A 20,656-nucleotide genomic window follows, 5' to 3' on the forward strand; every position below is an offset into this window, starting at 1 on the left:
AATTATTATAAATATTAGGAGTAGATTAATTATAAAACTATTTATATAAATGAGAGCTAATTCATGATAAATTTTTAAGCCTAATTAATTTATAATTAGCACATATTTACTGTAGCATCACATAGGTTAATCATGAATTAGATAAGTTCAATCTATTCATCTTAAGATTATAAATACGTTTTATTAATAGTATACGTTTAAATATTTATAATAATTATATAAATATCTGATGTGACAGATACACCACATACCCGCTTGAGTAATCAGCAAGGGTTGGCGAAACTGTTTTACACACCGTGCCTCAGTGTTTCGGTGAAACAAACTGATTATCGTGCAAAAATTATGTAAATTTAAATCCAAAAAAATTAACCGGGTCATCGTTGTTTTGAAGGCAAAACTACGCGACATGTCAGGATTATCGCAGCGGTTTCGGTAATAATCGTATCATTTTTCACGGCTAACAATATACCGTGCTAATGGAATGACCCAATTTAATAATGTAAATAAAATATTACAAATTTTTAATACAATCATATATAAACCAAAAATTCAAATTTGTTTATCTATCGAGCATATGTTAATTTGATTATTTTATAAAAAACAACTCTGACAAAATAGCAAACCGGTGATCATTATAGATTTGCATAATTAATTATAGGTGGGACCATATTGATTACAGAACCGGTAAAGCCATGTTTATATGGTAATTTCAAAAATATTGCAACAAAAATTGATACACTAAATTTAGAATCACTAAAAAAATCAAGTTCACATATTACAAGGATAATTTTAACTAAATAATTTATTGACATTATTTGATTTTACCATAGAATTTAAACTCTATAAAGCTAAATTTAATAAAAAAATCACTTTATACGAGCATGAGTTGGGTCACATACAACTTTCCGTCGTTCTATAATAAATAAAATTTTGTTGACGTTACATATATCAAAGTTAAAAACAATTGTGCAATTCTCAAGTATAAATTTATTATGAGTTTAAAAAACAAATTTCTTTGTATCTTTTATATTATAAAAATATATTTAAATCAAATATTAAGTTATTATAATTCATAGCAAATATTTATCGCACGAGTTCTTTGTAGTTTAAAATATATATATATGACAGTTTTTAACAAAGCGAAATTACTAATGATATTTTTCATTATTCGTGTTTCTAGTTCGTTATTGTCACGAGGTGTACATATCTTTGATTTAAACACTTATTTCTATCTACCAGAGATTTATTTGTAATATTATTATTAGTGATTTGACTATTTGAACATCTAACAATAGTACTTTAAAATCTTGATCAATCTTATGTTTAGCATAATTATGGCATGGTGTTGAACACAAACTTTATTATCTTGGTATTATTATTGTTGTTTTAAGGGTGTGTTTAAAAAATTATGATTGAACTTCGATTTTAAAGATATATACTGCATATTCATAGAAACTTTATAATTAAAATATTTATATATTTATTTTTATATAAAGTCCAATAAATAGAAGGTATTTCTAATTGAAAATATATTTTTTAATATATGAAAACTCTATAATCGGTAAGATATTTTTTTACTGTAGAAAATCTCTTATGCATATGGATTGGTGGAGTGCGTCCTAACCGTCTGATTTTACAAAAATTATTTTAATCGTCGAATTTGAAAAATGATGATTGATGATGTATAATGAGTAAAATATATATCTGCACTTAGATATAGATAATTGTGATGTTTTTAGTGATAATGGCGCAGTTTTGGTAATTTTGATAATAGCAGTTTTGGATGTCATATGTCACGAATCACGATATATCACGACGATTTTTGTTTTACAGACTTTTTTTATCATTTTCTGAAAAATTAACATCTCGTCATAAATTCTAAACAATATCACGGGTTACCAAACCCGCACCCCAGTTGCTCGAGTGATACTCAAAGCGACGTTCGCGGTTTCGTAAACCCTGGCTTAATCAATACTCATGCACTGCTGCCTCTGCTCGAAGTCGAAGCGGCAAGATGATCGGCGAGTTGCACGATAGACGAATGCTGGTGGTAGCTCGAGGACGCGCCGGCGGCTGTCAGCCTGCGACGGTGAGCGCGCAGAGGGGCGCTGGGGCGGTGGGTGCGAATCGCGCTCCGACGCGGCGGCCGGGAGAAGAGAGCGGCGAGAGAGTCCTGTCCGTGGCTGGAGGAGTGTTAAACGGGCCAAAACCGCTGCGATTTTTTCATGTTTACCGGCCCACCAGAGAGCGCTTTTGGAGCCCGAGGTTGTTTTTTCTTTCGGGCCGATAATTGTGTAAGATGTATCTAACCAATCGAACACATAGTTTGCAAATGGAAAAGGGGGTAAAATCCTCAACTGCTCGGCACCCAATGTCTCGGCAGGTGGCCGGGCCTAACGTTGTCATCCCTCCTCAAGGCCACGGGGGCAGAAGCCCAATAGATATAAGTTGTCCATTTTTTATTTATATATGTTTCTTAAAAATTAATAAAAAAAGATTTTTGATCAAAAGAATCACAAAATTAGACCCCAACGCCTAGTTATTAAATTATATAAAACACCCACTAATTAAAGGATATGTTGCAAATGTTGACCGTCTTAGATGGACGGCTAACACGGCTTGCCACATTTGTAGACGGTACCCTTAATACTCACATGATGTCTGATTCAATCAGAAAAATGGGCGCTTGCAAAATTTCCCACTAGTAAGCATTTGAGAGAGGAAAGACGATTTTGTAGGTGGTTCATCAGGAGTGGATAAAACACCAGTAAGAGAGTGTTAAGGGGTTGTCTACGAATGACTTGTCACATCAAATATATTGCCTAGCCAGTGGTTGTTTTATATATATTGCCCACTAGTTGGACATTTGGGGTCTACTTCTGTGAATTTTTTAAACAAAAATATATTATCATTAATTTTAATTAAAAATATATAAATAAAAAATTCTAAGTTGTCTTGATGCCTTTGAATGCAAGCCCACAACTTGTGTTAGTTACTTAGTAGTAGTAGTATCCTCTTTTCTCTTGGTAGAAAAAAAACTTGGGCAAAAGCCAGAGACACCTGTCTAATTTACAATGTATGGCATCATTTAAGTTATGCGAGGCATACGCACCTAAACTCTCCCCACCCTTCTCTACCATGACGGGTTTTGCGAGGACCCTTTCACGGAGCTCAACCTCATTGTAGCCCCTGGTGTTTTCAGTGCTTGTAAACAAGGCCGCGACAACAACAAAGATGCCAATGTTGACACTGCTCATGACTAGGTGTGGATGTGTTTGGGAGGATAATGATACCTCTCTATTTATAAGCCTATTGTTGCACTTTGCGATGCCACATCTTATACATGTTGTGCCATTGCCGACGCCATCACCATACAGTAAAGGGTGCAGATAGCTAAAGATGTGACGGACTTGACATTGTATCAGGATACTTGTCAGGTATCATGTTGTTTTAAAACATAATCTTATATAACAGTAACCTCTGAAAACGTATATTTTTCTAGTTCATCAGTCCAAGTAAACCGAATTAGCTTCTGGTGATTTCATTTACATCATGCTCGGCATCCCGTCTGTACAGTATTACGATAGCTCACCTGCTCTAAATCAAGGATGCCAAATCATGCCGATCACAACTGCCTATCAGCTCTTATGCTTCAGCTACATAGCAGACACATATTCCGTTGAAAAAAAAATTCACATATTTTCACTTTGCACCTGTAGAATAACTAATGCAGAGGTGGCTGTGCAGTAAAGGTGTAAACGGGGCTATAACAGCAGGTAAAGTCCATAGTTAACAAGCTTTGGAAGATAAAATCAACTCTTACCCATCACACGCGTACGGAGGTCCTGTCAGTTGTTCAATCTCATTTTTTTTAACGTTTATAAGTGAAAGTTTAGATTTTTAATCTTAAATTTAGAATTAATTTTGAGGTTTTTATATTAAAATTCATATTTCAACATTATTTTTTATTTATAAATATATCGACCGGCTTTCGATCATCCTGTTGATAAAAAGCCATCGTACCGTGAGACACCGCTGTGCCGACTACTGCAAAGGCGAGGTGCCCTTTTATTCTCGCACTGGATCGATCGCAAAAAGCGCAAAGCGCAATTCATCTGCTCTGCTCTGTACGTTCTTTTTCGCGCCAGTGCGCTCGCAGCGCGATCTCCGTTAATTTCTGCGGCGAAAACTTTTGACCTCCGTTGCATGCAACGCACCAGCCGCAGAGGCAGATCGACTCCCACCATCATTGGGTTGGAAATGGAAATGATCAGTCGGGTAAGCGTACAACGCAATGCAAGTAAAAGGAGCTATCGCTAGCTGAGCTGCAGAGCTAGCCAATGGGATCGATATCATCAAACCGATCAATGGAGTAGTACATTTGACTGCGACTCCCCGGTGCCTTTTCCACTCTCTTCGTCCTCATATCATCCGTCGTTTGATCGATCTGATCCCAGCAGGAGAGCACGCACTGATCGGCCATTGGTCGTGCAGCCGAAGAGGAGTTTGGCCAATGGCGTTATTTATCGGGTTAAATTTTAGCTCGACGGCGACATGCATCACCGCCGACCTGCCTCTCCCCGTTCCACCTCGCGGGGTGATCCGTCCTGGGTGATGGACTGGTACAGAGGATGAAGAGCTAGCTAGCATTACTTCTGTTGCGCACCGGCCGGCGGCGCGCGTGCCGCCGCCGCCGTAGTGGCGGGCAGCCGCCGCAAAGCCATTGGCGCCGCATTCTTCGTCGCGCGCGACCACGATGTCGATGCGATGGCGATGGCTACGCACGGAAATATCTCCCGGACGTTTTAGCCAACGACAATGGTGATTACAATCTAAATTAAAAGGTAATAGAAAAAAATGGATATTAAAGAAAGGACTTTCAATTAAGTCAATTAAGTAGAAGGTCAGCCTCACGTAGATTGGCCAATAAGACTAAATTCTTTCTCTAGTTAAAGGGTAATACAAATATAAAATAATATAAAATTTGTTTTCGTGGACTAAATTAGGGATATACACATGCATATTTGATAATTTTGAACTACCCCTGGCTATGTCTTTGGCGAACGGTGTAACACTTAGTGTGGGATATGTATCCATCCAAGATTAATCCGTGATCATTTCTAGTTTACCTAAACAAAATATTTTCTATTCTTGAGATAGTTTATTCTAGTTTACCTCAATAAAATATTTTCTATTCTTGAGATAGTTTAACTAAATGAGTTATTATTATATCAGGAATCATCCATAGATGAATCCGTATTTATCCAAAATATGAGACGCATGGAGGAATGTACGGGAAACAACGACAGAGCCACCTCCCAGACAAGTCGAGCAATCGCCCAGGCTCCATCACTGATATTTCCACCATGTTTATGTCATAATATGTATAAAAATTTATACATCGTTACTAGCATATATCATCTAGTTATCCGGGCTGCAAGATATTGCTGGCTCCGCCGCCGATGGGACAGGGTCGCAGGGACGCCGGGAAACGGTCAGGATCATGTGCCGACCTCGGCTGATCGCTGATCGGGCGATTCGGGCTGGCTACCATGCCTCCAAAAAGCGGATGGCACAGTAGTGGCACTCACACTCTCGCCGGCCTCTGCTGCCGCGCACTGAGGAAGCTGTGCTGCGCCCGCTGCTTGGCTCTGCTGACTGCACCGGATGGATGGGCATTCGTGACGGAAGTGTTACACCCTGCTTCGCTTTATTTTTGTAAGTTAAATTTAAATTTAGAATTAGTTTTAACAGTTTTATTGTATTTTATTTTTAAATTTAGCTTTCACACTGTTATATATATATATATTTGATCATAAATTTTATTTCGTTTGCGAATATACCATAAAACAACCATCCTTACTAATGCAACAACTACCGTTCGGTTATCAGGGAACCGCTGTTGGTCTTATTGAGCGGTCCATTTCTCAATAAATTGGGTCAAGTTCAGAAAAAAGACTCAACTAAAATTTCAAAACATTTTGTATGTTTGCCCGAGTCCGACCCAACTTTCGCTGATATTGTCGACGAAACCACCCGGTTATCGGTGGTGAAATCACATTAGCATGCCTAGTCAATGGCCCACATGACTGAGTTGTACGTGCCAAACGGTGAAACCCAAGCGTGAATTTGGCTCATGATGTTTTGGGATCGCGTACGCTGTATTGGTTGAAATTTTGTGCCTCGTATTTTCCATGCCGTTGCGATTGGCAAAATTTCAGGCTCAATGTGAGCATGCCATTTTGCCATGACAGTGACATGTGCGGTACAGCCCCACCATGCCCACGACACAATAAGGTGTGTTTCTGAATCCTTACCTTTCTGCCACTTCAGAGGAAAAATAAAACGATTGCACCTTTTGGCCACCGTGAATCAAAAAGTCTAGACGTAGGTTAAAAGTCGTCATCTAGGATATTATTATAGTTTCCGTCTCAAAATAATTTTTTTTCATCCTATCTTGTCAAAAATAAGTTTATTTTTTAAGTAACTATTGCATTGAAGTTTGTGTAAGTAAGAATTAGATATATTGATAATAGATAATTACATAATAATTGTATGGGGATTTGGTAAAATAGAGAGTATTTTATTATTTTCTTTTGCTTCGTATTGGTATGTGTGTGCCAAGTTAAAAATAAAGTTATTTTGGGATGGAATAAGTTCGTTCTTACAAGATGGGAGAGATGAAAAAAATATATAACTAGCGCATTACTTTTGCACAATGAGCTTCTTGTACGATGGCATTGCGCCACAAATTAATCAAAATAAGGCTCACTCCCCACGAGGCTACTCTTTCGGCTGAGGTAGTAGCTCGGATCCGATGTTAAAATTGTGAGACCATTTGCCCTGCCGTTGCATTCTAAATGCTCTTGGTTGGTGTTGACACTGCAATACATTTCACTGTGAGAACCGTGCTGGTTCATAAAAAGAGCTACTCCCCCTGCTCACTGGAACATGCTGTTTGTACATGTTTCAAGTTAAACTTTTAAAGAATATGATATCAATTATCCTGTTAAATATTTAAATTTGACACATGAAACTAATATGTGCATATTTTTTTCTCGAAATGTACTATTATAATGTTGTAAGTTTATGGTTTTTAGTATATTTTGTAAATCGAAAACTGATGGTGACAGTTCATTTCGAAGATGGGTACCAATATTTAAATGACATATTACCATGATCTGAAGGAGTAGATAGATCTCATTTAAGTCAAATTGTTGTCTTGCATCCATAAAACGTAAAATAAAAAGCACATACTACATTGCCAGCTGAGGCACGAGTTAGATTGTGGAGATAAAAGTGGTTGGTGGAATGGTAGGGGACAAACGTAATTAAATTCGAGTGTGCAAGTTAACAAGGTTTGGTAAAACTTGTAAAACTGTGCTATGTTGAAAATTTGCTATATCACTGAATGTGGAATTGCATATCATCTACATAGCTTTAGGTTTCAACACCTTGGTCTCCGTCGTACCAATCAAAATTCACACGTTATCAAAATTTAAATTTATAACCTTAAATTTAGTATTAATTTTAAAATTTTTCACTGAAGTTTACTTTTTTACATTGACTATTAGATCGCTAAAAATACATTTATAAAAGTTTTATTCAGAAATTATTTTTGTTCGCTTGATAAAAACATTTGAAGAAAGCCAACAAGCGACAAATTGTTCATTTCCTCCGCTGAACGAATAAAAATATGGTAGCCATTTTTGTTTTGAAGGCAGAGCAGGAAGATTATTTTAGGACACCTGCGTCCTAAAAATTAATTAGCACTTGATTTTCTTGCAGCGCTACCTTTTTGATTCGCTAAAATAGGTACAAATTAGGCATGCTTCCAACCTGCTGCATGAACTTTGACCTCTGTCATCACTGTCTCACCCCCATATGATTAGCAACATAATCTTGCTTTTCCCAGCTACTTCTTCTAGAATAGACCACCAAAATGGCAAAAATTAACGCGAATGCGACACTGTCCTCCCTGGAATCGGGAAAAGAGTCAAAAGACACAAACAAAAGGTAATATTTCAAAAAATATATAAACAAAAAACCACCTGGCCATCAAATTATTTCCCTATTAATCCACTTTTTTCATACATAATCAAGAACATCCAATTCCACCATAATTTGATTAATCTCCCAGACATATGCATAATTACATAAGATGTGTATAGTCGTATTATCCTACTCGATCCCCCAGGATTAAAATGTCTCAGAAGAAAAAAAAAAGGCAAAGCAAAAAAAAGAGAAAAAAAATCGAATTCAGATGAGCAATTACTATTTGCATTCTTGCTTCTTTTGCCCCGCGCGCGCGCGCTCTGCATCACCTCCTCATGCGGTGGCATCTGAACCAGAGGAAGACGAAGCAGAGCACCCTGTACCCGACGACGAAGCCGAGCATGACGGCGAGGTTGCTCCACCGCATGCTCTCCCGCATCCCCTGCTGCCGCAGCAGCGCGGCGCCGTCGAGGACGCAGAGGCCGCCGCCGACCTTGGCGAGGCACTCCCTGCCGCCGCGGTCGCCGCCGTACTCGTTCACGAGGAACGCCTCGAAGGGGTACTTGAAGAGGCTGACGTAGTGCATGAACACCCAGTAGCGCGGGATGTTCTTGCTGGCGACGAAGTAGCCGGAGAAGAGGAAGAAGCAGCCGATGAGGCCGGCGATGACGGAGTTGGCGACGATGTAGTTGGGGGCCAGCGCGCTGAAGCAGGCGACGAAGGAGTTGGCGGTGAGCATGACGAGCCAGACGACGAGGGAGAAGTAGGCGAAGCGGGCGGGCTCCCTCGCGAGGCCGACGAGCCAGTACACCGGCGTGGCGTACAGCAGCGCCGACGCGAGGAGGAACGGGAGGAACACGGCGGCGTTGGAGGCGACGTAGGAGGAGACGCGGTAGGCGCCGCGGGAGGTCTCGCGCTCCAGGATGCGCCGCTCCTGGAGGAACACCGGGAGGCCCTCGGTGGTGGAGGAGAGGACGAAGGTGAGGGTGAAGGCGAAGAAGCCCAGCCTGGACTGCAGGTCGGCGGCGCCGAGGAAGATGGTGCCGAGGAACACGCCGGCCAGCAGCGACTGCGCCATCCGCGCCGCGAACAGCTGCGGCGTCCGCAGCACCGTCTTCACGAACCGCGCCGACAGGATGCACACCTCCGCCGCCTGCGAGTTCGCGTACGCGGCGCGGCGCCGTAACGTCGGCACCGGCACCGGCGCGGTGTCACCGCGGTTCGTGTCCGCCGTGGTGACGGCGGTGACCGAGCTGACGACGACGACGTCGGGCTTGAGGGTGTCGATGCACTCCATGGCGTACTCGAGGACATTGACGTGGGGAGGAATGCCGTGTCCGGAGGCGGCGAGGCGCTCCTCGAGGAAGCTGATGGAGCCGTGGTGGTGGACGGCGCCGTCGGCGAGGAGGACGACGCGGTCGAGCAGCTCGAGGATGCGGAACCCGGGCTGGTGGATGGTGAGCACGACGGTCTTGCCGTGCGCGGTGGCCATGTCCCTGAGCATCTTGACAATGTGGAGCGCGGAGCCGGAGTCGAGGCCGGAGGTGGGCTCGTCGAGCAGCAGCACGGCCGGGTCGTGCACGAGGTCGATGCCGATCGACACCCGCCGCCGCTCGCCGCCGGACACCCTCCCCACCCTCGACCCGGCGACGTGCCGCAGCCCGAGCTCCGCCATCAGCTCCCTCGCCCTCTCCACCGCGGCGGCCCCGCCCGCGCCGCGCAGCCGCAGCCGCGCGCTGTACACCAGCGACTCCTCCACGGTGAGCATCGGGAACAGCGCGTCGTCCTGCGGCACGTGCCCGGACACCCGCCGGAACCTCGCCGCGTCCATGCGGCACCCGTTCACCAGCACCTCCCCGGCCACCACCCTCCCGGGGTCCGCCGACCCGGCCAGCACCGACAGCAGTGTCGTCTTCCCGGCCCCGCTCGGCCCGACGATCGCCACCAGCTCCCCGGCCGGCGCCTCGCACGTCACCCCCCTCAGCAGCAGCCTCTCCTCACCGCCACCACCACCACCACCACCTCCACCACCCCCCAAGAACCTCGCCACAGCCCCCCTCGCCGGGAGCACATACGACAACCCCCTCGTCTCAAGACGGTACCTCGGCCTCCGCCGCCCACCACCCACCTTCCCCACCGACATCGGCGGCGCCACCGTCGACATGTACACCACCACCCCCTCCTCCTTGCCGGTATCAAAACCGGCTGGATCGGAAGGGAAGAGGACGAAGTGTGCAAGCGAGAGGAGGGGAGCGTGGTCGCGGGTTAGGACGAGTGGGGTGAGCTACCTCGACCAACCGAGCAAGCGACTGAACCAACCCACTCTCTTCCCGCGCGCGCTGTGTGTGCCTGTGTGCTGCGTGCGTGCGTTTGCGCGCGCGCGGTCTCTCGCTACCGTTACGCTCCGCACACCGCACAGCCCGTTTTAAAGGTGTTTTTTTTTCTCCTTCTTCGCCGTGCGACGCAGGGACGTGTGGAGGTGGTGATGATTTGGCGGGTGGTAAGTGGTAACCTGTGAGATTGGTGAACTGGGGACTGATCAACGCATCGCACTAATTTTAATCACCCTCATCTTTTTATTTTTATTTATGCTTATAAGCTAAAATTTGATTCTTCAATCTTAAATTTAAAGTTAATTTTAGATTTTTTTCACCAAAATTTATTTTCCTATCTTAACTTTGAGATCAGTAAGAATATATATATATATATATATATTCTAATTATAAAATTATTTTTTAATTGTAAATATATCGTCTTATCCCATTGGTTTTTTGCACTCTCAGTTTCGAATGCTAGGGGGCATGGGGGATCCGTTGTGTGTGTAGTTAGTTAGTTTTCTATACTGGTATGTTAAACGTAACGAGCGCAGTTGTCACCGCTATAAACTCATATACGCATGTGCTGCTATATGTATCTTGCGGATGACTGCAATATCGTTTACCATTGTAATAAGAATTAACCATAAATACGAGTAACAACGTTGAATGTACATGAGCTAATCAGTTGAGCTATACCTATTTCATCTGATAAGTTTTATTTTGTACAGACTAAGGCCCCGTTCGGCAAGAGGGGTGCTAAGTTAAATTAGCTGGCATGAAAAACGTAGTAATAGGTTAATACATAATTAATTAATTATTAATTATTAAAAAAATATAAAATAGATTAATATGATTTTTTAAAACAACTTTCTTATAGAAAATTTTTAAAAAAGTATACCGTTTAGCAGTTTGGGAAGCGTGCGCGTGAAAAACGAAAGAGGTAAGTTATCTAATGGGCGGTGGCCAACGCGGCCTAAGTAAGCTAACTGTTGTGTGCCGGTGCTCGATCTGAAGAATAACAGTGTTTGGTCATTCTTTCGTCTTTGGTTGCTTATAGGTTAATCAGATCATGATCCGGGCAACGGATCACTAGTGCTGGGTCATCCTATAGTTTCGAAGGCTAGGGGGGAACGGGGATCTGTGCTGTATGGAGTTAGTTGGTTTGCTATACTTGTATGTTCCGAAACACATATACACACGAAAGAATAATTAGCTGGAAATACGAAATACCAAGTTAAATCTATGATGGAATTAACAGTTTCCACCATAAATAGATTAATCAGCTGAGGTTTATCCATTTCGTCTGATAAGGTTTATTTTGTGAAGGTTGAGTAAGTTTAAGTGTCGTGTGTGACGGTGCTCAAACTGAAGAATAATAGTGTCCGGTGGTCATTCTGTAGTGCGAGACAGGGCAGGGCGTCTTTGGTTTGCTTATAGGCTAATCGGATCATGACGCGGGCAACGGATCACTAGTAAAGATCTTCCCAAAAGGAATTGTTTCACCTTTTCCTGGCCAATGACGTTTGCACAGCTGGATGTGCTTTCGAAGTTTTACTTTCAGACTTTTAGATATCCAGTACTTTCCTTTAGAATTAATCCGGTGAACAAACTACTAATTCTACTGCTTCCTCTACGTTTTTTTATACAACATCGTTGATTTTTATGTTTACCTTTGATCATTCCTTGTATTTAAAAATATATAATTATATAATTATAAATTATTTTATTATTATAGAAACTTTAAATATGACTTATAATTTTTTATATTTGAATAATATTTTTAAATAATACAAATAATCAACATAGATTCAAAAGTTAACGAAACAATATAAAAAACATAAAGAGAGTATTTTCTTTTATTGATCCAAAGTTTTCCACGTAACTATGGGTTTTGCTGGTAAAACATAAAGTGGGTAGGAGGTTAAAAAACTATTGTACCATTTATACTGTGCAGAGAAAACGAGGAGGGGAAACAAATAGAACGAGAGAGCACTATTCGTTTGATGGCTAAAACGAAATGGAAAAGATAAATAATACGGAGTATTAAAAAGGCCTAATGAAACCAATCTAAAAATACTGTTTGAGAGATAAATTTGTTGAACTAAAACTACAGTCGTAAGGATGGAGCGAGTATGTTTATTCTAAGAGCAATTTTATTCTTAAGAAGGTGTCAGGAGGTACCACTTTTTTCTATGTAAAATTTGGTATCTCTTGGTATTTAGACTATAGAAGATATACAGTGCTGACTCATCGTATCTACTCCGGGATGGAAAAAAAACTTTTATTCTAATACTTCCCAGCGTCACTTGTTTTAATTTACACCATTATAATTTAAGCCCCAATACATGGTCAACCTGTATTTTGTTAGTCGTTAATATGGTACTTAGGACCGTATTTTGTTTTTAGTCGTTACCTGCCATAATGTTCTTTTCCTCCTGTATTGTTATAATATTGACCATCAATACACATTAAATATCAAAATTTATATGCGGAAATTGGATGGTTATATATTTAACATGCAGCATGCTTCAATACTATGGTATAATTTTAGACATTTACAGTTTTTTTGCTACGAAAGTTGGTTAAAATTTGAGTGTAAATACTCCCCCATATTTTTATGTATGACATCGTTGATTTTTAGAATCACGTTTAATCATTCGTCTTATTCAAAATTTATATCCAAATATACAAAATTATAATGCATAATTAAAGTTTCTATAATAATAAATCATATTATAACAAAATAATTAATAATTATATAATTTTTTTGAATAAAACGAATGGTCAAACGTGGACGTAAAAGTCAACGGCGTCATATAAAAAAATATGGAGGGAGTAGCATCTAGCGACAAGTATCCGGAATGGATATACTTTCTTCTTCCAAAATATATCAAACTACTTCTAACACCAAGTATTATCCCAAAATATAGTTACTTCTTCACACGTTTTCTCGTATCAATTAATTATAACCATTTTCCATTTAATTTTCTCCACTTATACACCCATATTTTCGATTTTGCTTATACTTATAAGCCAAAATTTAAATTTAAATTTAAATCTTAAATTTGAAGTTTATTTTGGGTTTTCTTACCGAAGTTTATTTTCTAACCTTGGTTTTTAAATCGCTAAGAATACGTATATAAAATTTTTATTCAATAATTATTTTTTGTTTATAAATACGTTAGTCGGATACATTCACCCTGTACTTTCTTATTGTAACCACTCCGAACCATCTCATATTTAATTTTATTTTGTCCTCAGTCGCAGTGAAACACTTTAGAATTGATTGTATCTTGTGATGGAGGATTGGAGGGTCTGGTATCACTTAACAATACAACGTATGTGAATAGCTTATTCTTGACCCGTTGCCATAATAATATATCTATAAGGTTCGTTCTTTTGGAAATATTTTTTTACTTTTGTGATACATATTTAATGATATAAACGATGAAATTATTTGATACAAAGTTTAAAGTATATTTTAAAAATATGAGATGATGAACTTCATATACAAACATTTCACAAAATATGCACCATTAACAGTTAGGAAGCACGCGCGTAAAAATTGATTAAAAATCTAGTAGAACACAGTTTTATATATATATATATATATATATATATATATATATATATATATATATATATATATATATATATATATATATAAAATAAAAATACCGCCTGTACACAAAACTCTTGCTTAGTATCGATGTTTTTTATAATGAAGTTTCAAGGCCAGGTAGATAGGGAGCATCAAACAGGAGCTAAGAGCTTTTTTGAAGGGCAGGAGTTTTACAATAATTTCACAAGAATTATTTCAATTCCTAATGCCCCCGCAAAATTTCTCCATTTGGAAGGAGATGCAGGTGAATAAGAGAACAAGTGGAGGAAAGCACTTTTAATTGGCCTAAAATTGCATATACCTAAATTTGATATAATATCCTCAATATTTTTCTATATATACACTCCATCTATTAAATTTTACAATACATTTTAATTTTAAAAAATCAAACTCTATGGATTTTGATCGACACATAACTAATTACAAATATATTCAGTGTAGTATAAAATTATACCAATATAGTTATATTTTCAAAGTGTTTTTTCACGCAATGTTAGTATTTAGTAGCTATTAAGAATTATATTTTATGATAAAATAAAGAATATTCCCTTGTATACACATAAAATTTTAGCTAATCTCTTCTACGCCCTTAATTTTGCCTACTTCCTTGCATACCCTTAAATTTTGATTTTTGATCTCTTCCATGCACCTCACGTCAGCAGACCATCTAATTTATATAAAAATGATCATTTTATCCTTTGAATAAACATAAAAATTTATGCATTACATTATTGAAAATGTAAAAGTTTATCACATGAGATTATTAATAGTTATGAGCTTGCTATGCAATACATTATTTATGAAAAATATTTTAAGATAATGAATAAAAAATATGTCTTTATTTTATTTTTTTAAAAAAGTCGTAAAAATGGGGAGTACTCATATAAATATAGGGCTACCAATGCCCACAGTATTTCTTTTCAGAGTACTCCTGATGAAAAAAATCTTTGTCCTATTACATTTCAAATAAAAACTTTAATTTATTATAATAAATGTACTGTGCACTCAAATAAAATTTTTAATCATTTTCCAATCATATATTCAAAACTAAATTATTAAGTGCATTAAAGACATTTTGCCACGTACTTAACAACGAGATGAAGGAAAATATATCAGTAGGAGCATGGAAGAGATCAAGTTGAAATTTCAGTGCATAGAAGGAATCTGGTAAATTTTATGGGCATAATAGAGATTGAGTGAGTTTTCAAGCTATATAGCTAGGGAATTTACCCATAAAATAATGACCATACTTCAATCTCGAAAAAAACAAAAACCAAACCACACGTCCGGTGAAAGTCAACTGAACTATTAGTATCCTCTAAAAAAAAAAGAACAGAACTAGTAGTAGATTCTAATAGCTGGATTGTTTTCGCAAACACTTATAACTACCGTAATACAAAAGTAAGTTTGTGTGGAGCATCAATTTAGTTGTACCTGCTGCTATACATAACAACAAACAACGCATTTTTACTCAGGTGCCTCCTCAATATTTCCCCTTTCTTTAATTTCCAGGGGAAGATTCCACTCTCTCGTTGCCGGATTGAACTGCTCGCTCGTTTTTTAATTTTTATATTTACATTTGGTCATTCATTTTATTAAAAAGTTATGTAATTATTAATTAGTTTTTAATAATTTAGTTTACTATTATAGAAACTTTAGATTTCGATAGAAAAGTTAGCGACATCCTAGAAAACAAACATAAAGCAAATAGGAGGAGTACGAGCTAGCATATCCATCTCCCAAAAAATTGGCCCTTCTGATCACGTCATCGTCCGACCACGACCCAAGCTGCGGGGCTACGGAGACGGCGCGGCCTCTGCTGGGTTGGATCGATCACCGGTGACCTAACGCCCAGCTGTTTTTTTTCCCTTCTGTTTTTGTTTTCTCGATCTGTAATCCGGGTTGGTGCGGTGCTCTGTTGCTTGCAATGCGCCGGCGCAGGGCAGCGCGGCACCACGCGGGGTAAGAAAACAAAACGTTCCGGAGATTATTAGTAGTAGTAGGTTTTTCCTTTTTTTTTTTCAGATGAGCTGCACAATTGACCGGGCTGGCATGCCTGCCGCCCCGGTTGGTTGGAGTTGGCTTCACTACCCATGCCAGTAGCTTGCCCTCCTCCTCCGTGTGTCTCGATAGGAGTGGAGCTAGGATTTAATACCATGGTGTCATTTCTATTATATCATTAAATTATTTTATAAATATATATTAAAAACTATCAATTTGTAATAGAGATAACCAAATATCATTGGTGTCATTTAACACCATGAAATGGGGTTGGCTTTGTCCTGGTCTCGAGTTTAACTAAAGGCGGATTTATGTAGATAAAAGGGAGTGTCAGGAATCTGGTCCAAAATTTATTTTTGCTATAATTTATTGATTTGTATCATATATGCATCTTCTGGCCTTTTCGGTCTAAATACATACATACACCTATAGTAATCTATGATCAGTGGCGAATGCAAAAAAAAAATATATGAGGGCTAATGTCTTCTTCAATCTTCATCCAGACTGTTACCGACGCCTTTGATTTTTTTATTTTTAGACTTTTTAATAAATACTTTTATTACTAAACCTCGGGAGAAAATATTTCACCAGATGAACTTTTTGGCCACGCCACCAACATTGCCATGCTAAAATAACGCTACCACTAGGGCTGGATAACGAGCCAGCTCGGCTTGGCTCGGCTCGGTCTAGCTCGTTAAAATAACAAGCTGGCTCGGCTCGGCTCGTTATCGTAACGAGCTAAAAACCCAGCTCGGCTCGACTCGGTAGGCTCGTGAGACATGCATAAAAAGTTAACCTAAATAATTTTTTAATAGGTTATACAAGCAAATTTTTATTTAAACATGCAAATCATATGAAATTGTATTTAAATATTAAAGTTTGACCCAACAAATCACATGGTGAACCTATAAAGTACTAAACACATGCATTCCAGAGTAAAATCAATGAACACCGGTGAATCTTGTGTCTTTGGTCTAGCTCGTTAGGCTCGCGAGCAGCTCACGAGCCAGCTCGAGCTGGCTCGTTATCTCTAACGAGCTAAAATGTTAGCTCGGTTCGTTAGAAAAAATGAAACGAGCCGAGCCGAGTTTGTCACGAGTCGAGCGAGCTAACGAGCCACGAGCTTTCTGTCCACCCCTAGCTACCACGCAGAGTTTTTGGCCCGTTCTAGGTGGCGTCGCCACTGGCATGGTATAGCAAGTTTGCCACGCCAACTACACTATGTGACTGTGTTGTCTTGCCACGCCATAAACACTGGCGTGGCCAAAAGGTTCATCTGGTGAAAATATTTTCTCCCAATGCTTAGTAATAAAATTATTTATTAAAAAAATTTAAAAATAAAAAACTTTCAGCCCTTACTTCCCTTTGATAATGGCATAAATTTTATTGAAAGGGCTAAGAGGACTCCAATGACATGGATAGGGTAAGATCCGCCCCTATCTATAATCAGTTTAAAGTATAGTAAAGGAAGCAAGTGATAACTCTCTCAATTTTATTCCGCCTCTGATCCTATTGAACTAAATAAACTAATTTTGTTTCATAGTTAAAATTTAGTTCGTTTAACGAGCCAATCCTAAATCAGCTCTGAGTCGACCCATTGCCATCCCTCATGGTGTGATAGCTGATGCAGGGGATGGTGACGATGATGCGGCCGGCCGTACAGGAGTGGAGCTAATAAGCACAGGACAGGCAGATGGCTACGTTTCTTCTCTTTTCGTCGGACCTTTCGGAGAGCGTCCATCTGCTCGAGTGACGAGATGCGTAGAAGACTACTACTAGTGAAAAACCAATGAACGCTCGAGTTCGAAGGAGACACCCCAAAAAAAAAATCCAATGACCGTCATGCTCGATCGATCTCATGCTCATGTAGGCAGATAGTACATCGTCAATGGTCATGATGGAAACCGGGATATGGATTTCGAGTGCATGGCGTGGCCTTGGCCCTTCCTTTTGCAAAATTTATAAACCTAGTCCACACAGAGCTACCTGTTTGTCACCCTTTGGTTGCATCTGCCCTGCAAGATCCTGACGGACCATTGTGTGTACAAACTGTACAGCATGAAGAATCTCTGCCCAGAGGACGCGGTTTCCTCTCACGTAAAGTTAGACCGTGGTTGTTGACATATGGACCCTCGATAAGCCCATATGTCAGTAGAGCTGGATAACGAGCCAGCTCGGCTCGGCTTGGTCAAGCTCGTTAAAATAACGAGCTGACTCGGCTCGTTATCGTAACGAGCTAAGAACCTAGCTCGGCTCGGCTCGTTATAAAGCTCGAGCTGACTCGTTAGGTTCATGAGCCAACCTAAATAATTTTTTAATAGGTTATACAAGCAAATTTTTATTTCAACATACAAATCATATGAAATTGTATTTAAATATTAAAGTTTGACCCAACAAATCACATGGTGAACCTATAAAGCACTAAACACATGTATTTCAGGGTAAAATCAATGAACACCGGTGAATCTTGTGTCTTTGATCTAGCTCGTTAGGCTCACGAGCAGCTCACGAGCCAGCTCGAGCTGGCTTGTTATCTCTAACGAGCTAAAATGCTAGCTCGACTCGTTAGAAAAATAAAACGAGCCAAGTCGAGCCGAGCCGAGTTTGTCATGAGTCAAGCGAGCTAACGAGCCACGAGCTTTCTGTCTACCCCTATATGTCAATCACTGAGTCCCTTAACTTCTATGGAGGATTTCGTCCCTAGCAGTCAAGCACACTGCATAGTGAACGCATTGCTTATTTGCATTGTCTAGGAGTATGATGTATCTCTAGACAAGCAAACATAGATTTGTGAGTGGCTGCTAAAGTGTACATTTATAAATAAAAAATAATTTATAAATAAAACTTTTATATGCGTGTTGTTAGTGATCTAAAGCTAAGATAAAACATGAAATATGATAAAAAAACCAAAATCTACTTTAAGTTTAAGTTTAAATATTTAAATTTTGACTTATAAGTATGGTTAAAAATGAAAAGATAGGGGGACAGTTTACAGAGTTGCAGGCCGGGTCCCCTACAAGAAAAGGGAAAGAAATACAAAGTAGTCCCAGGCCAGGTTGATAGAAGTTGGCGTCTGATCAAGCTAAACCTGATTTTCACCAAGGGTTTACCGTTTCGTCCACGGTAGCTCCAAGCACCAACTGCCCGTTTGTTAGACATTTCTCTCAAATTCAGACATGTTCTTTGAGAAACCAAAAAATGCAGTGCAGGTACGCGTCGGTTCGATGCCCGGGAATCTCATCACCATTAGGCAACGCCAGCAGGTTAGCCATGGATGCACTGCACTGCTCTGCACCCACACCTTTGCAAGCCTGCAACAAAGAAGGAACAAAAAAAGAAAACATTCAGACATGCGTGCATAATATGCTCAAACTTGCAGGCAACGACATGTGCAGCTGGCCGGCTTGGGCGCTTTGCATTCATGAAAGCAGATCCGATCGGCGTGTGGTATGAAGTGTGCAGAAGTATAATCCGTGCTGGTGAATTGGCGTGCACCCAGGGCAAAATTTGGGCGACGTGAAGTGCAGGCCGGGGCATACTGCTGGATGTTATTTCCCGCGGTTAACATGCTGCGGACTGCCGCCTGCCGACTGTGGAGTGAGGTGATTGGGAGAGATGCGGCCCATGGAAGACTTGAGCAGGTTTTGCGCCGTTGGTGTAGGTCTCCGCTCTGAAGAACTAACGGTTGCGCGGTTGGTGTAGGTCTCCGTTCTCAAAGAACTCACGGCTCATATATTTTGGTTTATACAGTTAAAATTTATTTTTTCAACCTTAAATTTGAAGTTAATTTTAGAGGATTTTTATCAAAGTTTATTTTTTAGCGTTGGCTTTTAGATTGCTAATAATACATATGTAAAAATTTTATTTATACATGATTTTTTATTTATAAATATGTCTTTGACTTTTTTTTCATAAAACACTCAAACAATCACCCCAAAGATCCTTGGTAAACTTGAGCGTCATTGCCAATGGCAGATCTAGCCAGCAAAATTAGATGATCTGAATAAGTTAGACAGAGTTTTAGCCCCCTCTCTATTGATCTTTGTCATAAAATTTTAATGGGTCTTAGTGTGGGCTGCCTCTATTGAAAATATGGCATAAATAGTTATGCATGTTTAGATGAAAACATAACACAAGACGGATCTGCTTTTAGCAAATATTCACTTTTTAGGATATGTATTTATGCATGTACGTTTTGGATATACTCCCTTCGTCAAAAAAAAAATTTTGGAATGCATTTGGACACCCATGTGTCAGGTTCATCTCCACAGATTAGTTCTCGTCGGATGGAGGGAGTATTTATTGTATATATCAATAATAAATTAATGTACTATATATGCAAAGTCTCAACCAGGACCATACAGTGACGGGTGCAAGATGTGCAATTTAACATGCCCAAAAATTAGGGCCAAAATCTTAAAGTACATACCTCACCTTTTCATAAGTCAAATCTCTTTAAATTTAAATAAATTTATAAAAAATATAGTGATATTTTTCACCATAAAATAAATAACTATAAAATACATGTTATAATGGATTTGATGGAACTAATTTGTTGTTGTAAATGTTACTGTATTTCTATATAACCTTGACTAAAATTAAAGATATTTGACTTATAATAAATTCAAACTCACTTATAATATGAAGCGAAATAAGACTAACGGGAATACAAAGTCACATATCTATAAACAGAATGGCACGACATACCTAATATCTGATG

General features: G+C 39.6%; 1 protein-coding gene across 1 annotated transcript; it reads right to left on the reverse strand.

Moving 5' to 3' along the window:
• Positions 1–8,054: 8,054 nt before the first annotated feature.
• On the reverse strand, positions 8,055–10,373 carry LOC102710262 (ABC transporter G family member 10). The gene has a single exon (XM_040529615.1). The coding sequence runs from the start codon at positions 10,157–10,159 to the stop codon at positions 8,321–8,323; it is 1,839 nt and encodes a 612-aa protein (XP_040385549.1). The 5' UTR covers positions 10,160–10,373; the 3' UTR covers positions 8,055–8,320.
• Between the last annotated feature and the right edge of the window lie 10,283 nt (positions 10,374–20,656).

Source organism: Oryza brachyantha, chromosome 1 (assembly GCF_000231095.2).
Source record: "Oryza brachyantha chromosome 1, ObraRS2, whole genome shotgun sequence".
In the NCBI taxonomy this organism is placed as follows: domain Eukaryota; kingdom Viridiplantae; phylum Streptophyta; class Magnoliopsida; order Poales; family Poaceae; genus Oryza; species Oryza brachyantha.

Coding starts and splice junctions, on each gene's coding strand:
- LOC102710262 (XM_040529615.1), bottom strand. CDS start 10,159: ATGTCGACGGTGGCGCCGCCGATGTCGGTGGGGAAGGTGGGTGGTGGG.